An 11,514-nucleotide genomic window follows, 5' to 3' on the forward strand; every position below is an offset into this window, starting at 1 on the left:
GATAAACGGTCTCAAGCTAGCTGTGGAAATGAAGGTGAAGAATTTGAATGTGTTTAGTGACTCCATGATTGTGGTATATCAGATAAATGGGGGGTATCAAGCTAAGGGGTCGAGAACGGAGCTTTACCTGAAGTGTGCGCGGAGGATAATCGTGAGGTTCAACGAGGTGAGGTTGGAACTAATCCTGTACGGGCAGAATGAAGGCACGGATGAGCTAGCTAAGCTCGCCTAATGCAGCGAGGCCACTCTGCTAGGGGTCGTGCCCCTTGACATACAGAGGCAGCCTAGTGTGCCCGAGCACGAGGTGGGCAGCCTCAATAATAACCTCGGCCCCACATGGATGACACTTATCTTAGCCTACATAAAAGAAGGTTCACTCCCGGATGAAAAGAATGAGGCAAAGAGGATAAGATATAAAGCAGTCCGCTATGTGATATACGATGGGATCCTATATAGAAGAGGGTTTAGCGTGCCCCTCCTCAAGTGTATAGAGGGGGATGAATGCAATTATATCCTAAGGAAAGTACACGAAGGCATTTGTGGCAATCACTCGGGGGTAGCTCTCTAGCTCAGAAAATCCTCCGTCAAGGTTATTTCTGGCCAACGATTAAAAAAGATGCATTTGAATTCTCCCGGGCCTGTGATAAGTACCAGCGATATGCCAATTACTATAACAGCCCCATGGCTCCCCTCAAATCCCTCATGAGCCCTTGGCCCCTTGCTATGTGGGGAATTGATCTGATTGGAGAACTTCCGAAGGCCAAGGGAAGTCAAGTATACGGTTGTTGCGGTAGATTACTTCACTAAGTGGGAAGAGGCCGAGCCTCTAGCCACTATCAAAGCAAAAAATCTCAAGGAATTTGTGTACATGACTATTGTGTGTAACGGGAAACAGTTCAATAGCAAGGAAATGCGAGAATTTTGTGAGCAGCTGGGGATTCAGAAGAGTTTTAGTGTAGTTTGCCACCTCCAAAGCAATGGGCAGACGGAGGCTGTTAATAAAATCATTAAGCACACCTTGAAAACAAAGCTTGAAGAGAAGAAAGGGACATGGCCGAAGGAGCTCACCCAAGTCCTGTGGTCTTACAACATGACTCCCCGAACTACAACTGGAGAGACCCCTTTTTCTCTGGTATATGGATGTGAAGCTATGGTGCCCGTTGAGGTAGGGGTAGGATCTTTTCGAAGGGACAACTATGACTCAGAGGAAAATGAGGTCAACCATCGGCTCTATTTAGATATGATTGAAGAAACTCGGGAAGATGTTCAGATCAGGTGAGCAACATATCAACAAAGGACAGCTAGGCACTACAATAGTAAGATTCGAGCCCGAACTTTTAAGGTTGGAGACTTGGTTCTGCGCCGGGTCATGCCAAACACCAAGGTGGTGAGCCACAGAGTTTTTGGGGAAAATTGGGAAGGCCCCTACAAGATAAAATCAGTGCTCTGGGAGGGAACCTACCACCTCAATGATATGCAAGACAAGTTGATCCCGAGAGCCTGGAATGCGGAACACCTCCGCAAGTATTATCAGTAATATAATTTCTTCTCAGACTTAGTATTATCTTACAATATTCCTAAGTCTCGGGGGGTAGTGCCATATAGGTGCCTCCCTGAGACGACAAGCATGTACTCCTTTCACTTTCCATTATCTACGAATAAATGATTGATATCTATATGTGCCATTGATATTTTAACTCATGTTAATAGGTTTAAGTACCCAGCAGGGGAGCCCATCCTTGGGAGCCCATGCGAGGACAAAATAACTGTTTTATTAACATGTTAAAATCACAAGTTAAGCCGGGCCCCGGCCCGCTTCATAACAAATCTATGGAGCGAGTTGGGCCCCGGCCCGCTTGGAAAAATAATAAGAACAAAGCAGATTAAAGATAAAGATAGGGAGAGGTGACCACAATCTAACTTAAGAGTTAAGGATAGCCGCAAGGTGAGCCGGGCAGACCAGCCCGCTGTCATGCGTACATGGCCCGGGGTCACATTATGCTAAAAGAAGATACAAGAAAAAGATACGAGCCTGATCTACTTAAATTATCACTGATTTTTACCTAATTGAACATGAATGCGAGCTGATGAGCTCGGCTCGCTGTAAAAGTGTAATACCCACCATACGCGGCCAGGGTTATGATAGCGTTTGGTCATTAGGGGCATGATAAGTTTACACAAAATAAAGAAAACCAGCTAGCACAGTAAAGACAAATGCGGGCACAAAAGACTTGGAATTTTATAAAAACAAGAGATAAATAGGTTATGCCTCAAGGCAGAATATTTCAAATACATATGCGAGGTGAGAAGGGTGCCCGCTTACCCAGTCAAAAGTCTAGTTCTAAAATAAAATTACATTAAGGCTTATCGGCCTCTGCCTCCCTACAAACTTCATCATCAGCGACCCGGGCCTGCTCGGTTGCGAGCCGGGCCTCCTCAGCAATTTGGGCATCCCTCTCCATCTCCAGCTTCAGCTTCTCAGCGTGCCTAGCTGTGCTTCCACCCAGAGCCGCCCAATCGAAGTCAGGAACCTTAATGATGAAGATTTTTATGAAGTTCCTAGCCCCCAGGTTCCTGGGATCAGCGAGGGCGGCCTCACGGCCCGCGGTCAGGGCAGAAACTGACCCCTCCAGCTCGAGCACCCTCTCATCGAGGCTATCTTTCTCTTTCTTCCACGCATGCGCGGCCAGGTCATGAGCCTCCTTCTGCTCCCTTCAAGCCTTCTCATGAGCAGCATCCAACTCGAGCATCTTTTGATTGTAATTATTCACCAGCACGACTTTCTCCTGCCCGTGCTCAGCGACCTTACTGTGAAGGGACTTGACCTTAGAGTTGAGCTTTATATTGGTCTGGATGAGGGCTCACATTTCTCGAGATTTAGACAGCTAACGGTAATACACCTCAGCTGCGGCCCGGGTCAGGGTGTCCTGGTTGGCCTTATGTGAAGAAGAGAACCGATTTTTCACATTCTGGTCGCTGATATGAGCTTGAGCGAGCCGGCCAAATGTGGTCGCGACCATGTTGATAGAAGAAGAAGTGGGGAGAGGGGCATCAGATGGAGCAGCCTTTTTCAGGTCTGGCTTGACAGTTTTTCCCTCTTTGTGATCTCGATGCCTTTTTAGCCGAGGAGAAGGCCTTGAGCCTCTGAGATGCTCAGTAAGAGTAGTCATGCGAGCTGGAGGGGGAGACTTGAGAGCGAGCCCCTGTGGTTGCAGCCACGGTCTGAACTTGGCCCGAGGCCGCAACTTGCTCTTCCTCTTCCATATAAGGGATATGGAAATGGCCATTTCTGAAAAAGAAAACAATAAAGTGATATATTAGTCACAATGAGATGCAGTGGAAAGAAGAAAATGCGAGCATATACTAAATGCAGAGAATTAAATAGCAATGTGAAGTGTGCATGCAGGAAATGTAAATATACAAGCATACGAGCTCGTACATGTGAGCAGACAGACTCGCACATGCGGGCCCGACATTCTTACCCTTTCTGGCCCTCTTCTTAGATTTCTTCTTTTGAGGAGTCAGCCTCACTCCTTCCTTCAAAAACCCACACACGACCAGATTTGAGGTCGTTATGAGTTTTCGAATATCCCTGTCCGCCTTAGGAAGATTTAAAAGGCTATCCGCATTTATTTTTTCTTGTCCCACAAGGACAGTGCGAGGCGGGGTGGCTAGAGATAAAAAACTTTTTTTGTTAAAAGAAAGAACTATGGTGAAGGAAAGAAGAGCGGCCAGGGAGGACTTACATGGATTATAATAAAAGTGGGTCTGGACTCGAGGCACCTCGTGGACATAAAAGTAGGGGTTCTTCCATTTTCCTGAGTTGCTCAGCCCGTTATGAATGAGGTTCTTCTTGTTGAAGCACGGCCATACAGAGAAGTAGAAATACCCGAAGTCGTTGGGAGAATGCTTCAAATTGAGGAAATAACCCAGTTGCCTCGCGGTTAGAGGAGGGTACCCGCATTTGTGGTACATGATGTACATGCGAGGGCGGCCCGATACCCGTTTGGATTGATCTGAAGGGGTACGAGCTGGTAGTACTCGCAAACATCTTTGATGAAGGGATGAAAGGGAGAGGAGATTCCTAGACTTAGTAGGAAGGTGGACAAGACCATGCGAGGCACCCTGCCTCCATTTTCCGGATGGTTGAACCTATAACATCTCATGTGAGGCAGGGGAAAAACAACATGGTCCTCGAGCTGGAACTGCTCGATGTGCTCGGCCAAGTGTTTCTGAGTAAGCGAGGTGGGAAGGTCACGACAAGCGAGTACCTTTACCTCCTTGGCTGCAGTTGAACTCTCCTCCCCATCAGGGATGATCTGCCTCTTAAAAATAATGTCACCCTCAAGCTCGGGCTGGGCAGGAGGCACATAAGGCTCAAGAAAGGCCGCAGGGACATAGTTATAGTTGCAGATCTTATACTGACTAGTGACATCTGCCACCTCCTCGCTTTGAGGGGAGTTATAAGACCAATGCGAGCCGTCTTCTTCACCCTCGAGCCCCAAGATGGGATATTCTGCGGCTACATGCTCTTTTCCCTTCTTGGTATTATAGTATACACTTCCCAGGTCGCTGTCAGTGGACTCTGAGTCAAGGTGAATGGGGTTAAGGTTGTTGGCTACAGCTTGCCTCAGGCGGGCCGCCCTCTCTTCAACCATTTCTCTTAGAATCTCCTCAGCTCGCTCTTTATCCAAGGGAGCGGGCTTGCGGTTTAGTAACTCCTCCACCCCAAGGGAAGCTGGTATATTGGAGAGGTCCACAGGCCTGTTTCTCCAATCATACATATTTTTCTCCCTGGTGTAGTCTTCAGGGTTAAGGTCGAGGTGAATATTCAACGAGCCGGAGCCATCTGCTCGCATTGAGTTCTCAACTCTAGCAATGTTCAATACCCCTTGAGGGGTGATAGCAGAACCAAGGGAAATAGGTTGGCTAAGACGGCCAGAGAGGGAAGTCAGCTCACATTGGAAGTCCTTTGAGCCTCGCTGCTCGGGTGGATATTGATTTAATGGAGATGGAGTGGCTGAAGAGCGAACCGGGCTGGCAGAGGAGCGAGCCGAGCTCGAGGAAGAGCGAGTTGGGCTCGAGGAAGAGCGAGCCGGGCTCGAGGAAGAGCGAGACGATCCGTAAGTGCGGGCTGAAGATGCACTCGACATCTGAAAATATGGTGAAAATTAGTGTGTGACCCTAAAAAGAAAGTAAAAAAAAGAATGGGGTCGTACCTAAGTATCCTCACATCTCAAAGGGATCGTACCTAAGTATCTAAAATGGGCAGACGAGCTCGCATCGCATGTCGTGATCGTGTGTGGGCTCGCATCGAACATGTGGTGTATGCTCGCATGGTGTATATGAACAAACATGAATGAGTATGGATGATTAAGGATCAAATGGGTACTTGTAGGCGAGGTGTAGGATGATCCTGATAAGTCTGTTCCCGGAGAATATCGCCACCGGTAGACGGTTCTTGTGGTGATGATGGTTTTGTCCGTGGTAGATCATTGAGCAAAATGAGCAGCAATTCGAGAAGTGTTCTTGGAAATGTAAGAAATGAATTGAAATCCCACATATTTATAGGGGATAGGAGAGAGAAAGGACAAGGGACACGTGTCTCCATCTCAAGAGATGGCACAAATCCCTACACCAACTATCCAACAGCTGTCATGTGTTCAAACACATGATTGTTGAAAGGTATGCGAGGCACGCGAGGCAGTTTGGTGTGACCTCATGAGCTTGCACTTTCGTTGCCATAAAAAGCTAATGCTAGAAAAATTCCTAGCCTCAAGATGCGACCATGAATTTTGGGGGTAGTTGTTATGCCCGCTTTCGGTCATGGGCCCTAAACAGGTCCCCATGGGTGCATTGAATAACTGGACTCTCATGTATGGGCTAGAATCATGGATTAATGTGACTTGGGCCAGCACATGCGGGCTAGGCTCGTGATATCAAGAAGAACATGAGGACAGTAGTTACTCAAGAATATGAGCATTTTGACTCAAAGGACAATGAGTCTCTAACTGAGATCTATGACAGATTTCAGAAGTTCCTGAATGACTTATCCCTTGTCGACAAAGAATATGATTTGGAGGACTCAAACTTGAAGTTCCCTACTTGTTCTCCTTGAATAATGGGACTATAAAGTCACATCAATAAGGGATAACTATCAACTTAATATCACACCTCTAGATGAGATCTATGGAATTATGAAAACTCATGAACTAGAGATGGAGCAAAGAAGCAAGAGGAAATTTTCAAAAGCTAGGCCAGTTGCACTCAAGGTTGAAGAGAAGCCAAAGGAGAAAGCTAGGAGAAAAAGCTACTCCAAAGGGAAAGCCATGATTGCAAAGTCAGATACTGAATCATAAAATACTGATGATGACTCAAATACTGATACTGAATCAGATACTGACAGTGATCATAACAATAATGAACATATGGAACAGATGGCTGCCCAACTGGTTAAAAGCTTCAAGAAGATGGTCTACAAGAACTTCAAGAAAGGGAGAAGATTTTCCAGAAAAGGTTCCAGTTCCTCAAACTATGATATGAGGAACAACAGGAGAAATACTGATGAGAAGGAATCAAGATCTGGAAAACTTGACAAGTCAAAAGAGAGATGTTACAATTATGATGGAATTGGACACTTTAGAGCAGACTGCAGAAAACCCAGAGCCGAGAAGAAATAAGCCTTGATCTCAAGGAAGAGAAACCGTGATGATTCATCAGATTCAGATGATGTAGTCAATTATGCTCTCATGGCAAAAGCTGATGCTGAGGCTGACAATGCTGAATTAAAGGGTGATAGGAGGAATGCTCTAGTCTTGGACAGTGGATGCATATGACATATGACTGGTTATAAATCCCTGCTATCAGAATTTGAGGAGAAGGCTGGCCCAAGCATTTCTTATGGAGATGGCAACTTAGAAAAAATCTCGGGATATAGCAAATTCAAAGTTGAAAATGTCATCATTGAAAATGTAGCTCTAGTTGCAGGACTCAAACATAATCTGATTAGTGTGAGTCAAATCCGTGACAGAGGTTACCATGTCAACATTTATTAGGAGCATTGTGAAATTGTCAGTGAGTCTGATGGCAAGATCACATTGACTGGTGTGAGACATGGTGGTTTATATGAAACCAGGGTCTCCACAAGTTTTGATAATTTAAAATTTTGTCTACTAAGTAGAGCATATGTGGAAGAAAGCTGGAACTGGCATAAAAGACTTTCTCACCTAAACTTCAACAATATCAATGAACTTGTGAGGAAAGATCTTGTAAGAGGATTTCCCAATGCAGTTTTTACTCCTGATGGCTTATGTGACTCATGCCAGAAAGCCAAGCAAAGGAAAACTTTTTTCAAGAGTAAAACTGAATCCTCAATTCTTGAACCATATCATCTACTTCATGTTGATCTCTTTGGTCCAGTGAATGTTATGTCAATTGCCAAGAAGAGGTATGCACTCGTAGTTGTTGATGAATATACAAGATACACATGGGTGTATTTTCTGCACACCAAGGATGAATCTCCATCCATTTTTCTTGATCATGTGAGGGAGCTGGAGAAAGGATCATCATACAAAGTGAAGATCATCAGAAGTGATATTGGAACTGAATTCAAGAATAGCTCTATGGAAGAGTTCTGCAAACTCAAAGGGACAAAATAAGAGTTTTCTGCTCCTGGAACTCCACAATAAAATAGAGTTATTGAAAGAAAGAATAGAACTCTGATAGAAGTGGCAAGAACCATGCTAGAGAAAGCAAGATTGCCTACCTACTTTCGGGCTGAGGATGTGCAAACTGCATGCTTTACACAAAATGCAACACTGATCAACAAGCATGGAAAAATACCATTTGAGATGGTGAAGGGAAATAAGCCAAATTTGAAGTTTGTTTTTGGTTGTAAGTGTTTTGTTCTCAAAACTCATCCGGAATAGCTGACCAAGTTTGATCTGAAAGGTGAAGAAGAAATATTTGTGAGTTATCCGTTGACTACAAAAGCCTTCAGAGTTTACAATGTGAGAACAAGAACAGTCATAGAATCTATACATGTATCTTTCAATGACAAAAGATAACAGGTCTAGAAGATGCAGATGACCATGATAAATTGAGAATTTAAAATGAAGTACCTTATGCTGAACTTTTAAATCCTGACTCTGATACAGTAAGTCCTGATATCACTCAAAGCTCAAAGATTCCACAAGACAGTGGAAATTCTTTTGACACTGAAGCATATGTTGAGGGGGAGTAACATAACTCAAATCCAGAGACTACAACAAGTGATTCATCTCAAGAGACATCAGTAGAAAGATCATCAGACTCAACTTCCTTAAATTCTAATTAGTCAAATACTGATAACAATGGGAACACTGATTCAGGGGGAGCATCAGGAAACAAAAATGGTACTAATAAAAGAAATAACAGAGAATTTATGGATCAAGGGGGAGGTTCGTCTTCAAGGAGTCAACTTCCATCTACAAGAAAATGGTCTAAGTCACACACACCTGATTTAATCATTGAAAACCCTGACAGAGGTGTAATAACAAGAAAAAGCCACTCAGAATGAATGTCTCTACCATTCTTTTCTATCTCAAACTGAACCTAAAAAGGTTAAAGAATCTCTGCAAGATGCCGACTGGGTCACAACAATGCAAGAAGAGCTTAATGAGTTTGAAAGGAACAAAGTATGGACTCTTGTGCCAAGACTAAAGAACAGATCTGTAGTTGGCACAAAGTGGGTGTTTAGAAACAAAACTGACAGTGAGGGCATTGTTACAAGGAACAAAGCAAGACTAGTTACAAAGGGTTATTCATAATAAGAAGGCATTGATTATGATGAGACATTTGTTCCAGTTGCAAGGCTAGAGGCAATAAGAATCTTTCTTGCCTATGTTGCTCACAAGTAGTTTAAGATATTCTAAATGGATGTGAAGAGTGCATTCTTAAATGGAGAACTCGAAGATGAAGTTTATGTTGAACAGCCTCCAGGGTTCGTTGATCAAAGTTATCCAGATCATGTCTACTTACTGGATAAAGCACTCTACGGACTGAAGCAAGCTCCAAGGGCCTGGTATGAAACACTTGCTCTATTTCTGCTAGAGAGTGGTTTCACGAGAGGTGCAATTTATAAAGCCCTCCAAATCCGGGGCTTAGATCTCGGGGTTGCTTTCTAATCTCTAACCTAATACAAACCTATATATTAATTATGCTATTATATATCTAACCCCTTTATAACTATCCAGGATCTTTTAAGGTTGAGGTATGAAAACAAGAACACACTATCTTTATTACAAATTCAAATATAAAATCTCATAGAACTCTCTTTATTATAAAAATTATCTGAATAAGTTTTAAACTAAATTCATTTTATTCAAACTCACACCACAACAAGGATCCGATTAATTTCCGATCTATAGGATCAAGTATATCCCTGATCCTAATCATCACCATTCAGTCCACAGATGAGCAACCGGAACAATCGGTATGCTTTGATGTATCCCAACATCAGAATATATCAGGATATATGTATATAATCTTTTAAAATATGAATAGAGTATTCAGTAAATCAGGAGAAATCAGGAATTGAAATGAAATATGAACAAATTAAAAATAATCGTGTATTAGTGTATGTGAACATAAATTATTAGTGCTTATCAAGTTGAGAATCTGAATAGAAGAAAGCGATTCATTATTCTGAGTTTAGAATAGGGAAAAAACTTGCCTGTTACTCGATGTACAACAATTATATCACCGTTCTCTATACTGGCTTGGTCCGCCTTATTGGCTTCACCTCTATCAAAGAAAGATACTTATTTAATCGACAGACATCACAATCGCGTCTCAAATCGACTTCACGTAGCCCTTATCGTCTACTCATACGCTTGCAATTACCTCGTACTATAATTATTAGCAATTAAGACTTGATTAACCACATAATCCAAATAGAACATAAGTCACATAGTCATTTTAGGCTTAAAAATATTTTTAGAATTGAAATCGGATCACTATTCGCATTATCGTATAACTTGTGGCTCGTTTCCTAATTTTCGGAATTTATTGGGCTCGTCTATATAAGTATTAGGGTCTAAAAGCAAATAAATATCGAAAGCTGACTCATTTCCAAAAGAAATTAAGGTTTAAAATTATTTTTAATGAAAACAGATCGATTTCCTGAGTCAAAGGGCTTTTGTTTCGTTTAAATCGGATAAACGGTTCAATTATTATTAAATAAATAAGGATAATTAATTTATAATTCAGTATAATTAATTATTCAAAATAATTGAATCTCAAAAATATTTTTAAATAATTATTTAGGAAAAATCAGAATTAAAAATGTTTTTTCTATAATTTTTGGAATTAAAATGAATTTATTATGATTCATTGAATATAATTTGATTAATTATCAAAAACAATTAATCACTTTTAAATAATTAATTAATAATTAATAAACAATTTAAAATAATAATAAGCTCTGATTTTTAAAAAATATTTCAAATTTATTTATAAAATAAATAAATAAATTAAATTACTTAATTAATCAATTTATAAAATAAATAAAACTGATTTATAATTAATAAAAACAAAATAAAAATATAAACTCAGAAACATTTGTCAGAAAATGAACTTCTGACAAAACATATCCAAACCGGGTTCTAGGAATGTGTTAACAGGTCACAATCCGGGTCGGTGAAGAACACCACCGGAATCTGAGATGAAACCCAGAATCTGGCGACTTCACCGGACTCCGGTGAGTCCCATTTGGGGCTACAACAGCACCGTTTGATGTCATTTTTACGGGGTTTTCATTCCTCACATCCCTCATGATCAATCCCCATTATTTTACGACCACAAACATCCCTGAATCCGATTCTCCGACCAAACCAAACAAAACACCGGCCAAAAACCGGTCTGCTTCATCTGTACATAAAACTCTAATATCAATAGTCCAAAACAAAGCTTGTAAGCCCTACAATCAAAGCCCTAACATCTTATGAACCAAAAATCATTCAAACTCATAAACGATTAAATCAAAATTAGAACATAAACCCTAATAATCGAACTTCACTATCCAGGAATCGTTTGATGAATTAACTAGCATAAATCGACTGTAAACATTCAAACAAAGCTATATTAATCATCAAATCAATCAAATAGACCTAGAATCAAAATCCCCTAATTCGAACATAAATCCTAAAAATTAAAATTGAAAAATAACGAATCAAAACATAAAATTGATACCAGAAACTGAAAGAACAGATCAAGAGGATCGATTTGAGTACTCACATCAACAAATTTTATGCTCAGAGTTGCTCAAAATCACGCTTTGATTCTTCGACCCGTTTCTGGAAAATCCGACCCGGTTTGCAGAGAATTTTTGATTTTTCAGTATTTTAATTAATTAATTATATATAATTAAATAAAAATTAAGGTATTTATAGTAATAAAAATAATACCCCTAATTAAGATTAAGGCCCTAATTTTACATCTTATAAAATTAATTGGCCCTTAATTAATAATTTTTGA

General features: G+C 41.1%; 1 protein-coding gene across 1 annotated transcript; it reads left to right on the forward strand.

Moving 5' to 3' along the window:
* The first annotated feature begins 501 nt into the window (after nt 1–501).
* LOC141685606 (uncharacterized) lies at nt 502–1,279 on the forward strand. Its single transcript, XM_074490701.1, has 2 exons — nt 502–774; nt 896–1,279. Exons 1-2 carry the CDS (start codon nt 502–504, stop codon nt 1,277–1,279), a joined length of 657 nt encoding a protein of 218 aa, XP_074346802.1.
* Nucleotides 1,280–11,514: the final 10,235 nt, after the last annotated feature.

Source organism: Apium graveolens, chromosome 9 (assembly GCF_009905375.1).
Source record: "Apium graveolens cultivar Ventura chromosome 9, ASM990537v1, whole genome shotgun sequence".
NCBI lineage: Eukaryota > Viridiplantae > Streptophyta > Magnoliopsida > Apiales > Apiaceae > Apium > Apium graveolens.

Coding starts and splice junctions, on each gene's coding strand:
- LOC141685606 (XM_074490701.1), top strand. CDS start 502: ATGCAATTATATCCTAAGGAAAGTACACGAAGGCATTTGTGGCAATCA. Junction 775..895: donor CGAAGGCCAAGGGAAGTCAA/GTATACGGTTGT, acceptor AACGGGAAACAG/TTCAATAGCAAGGAAATGCG.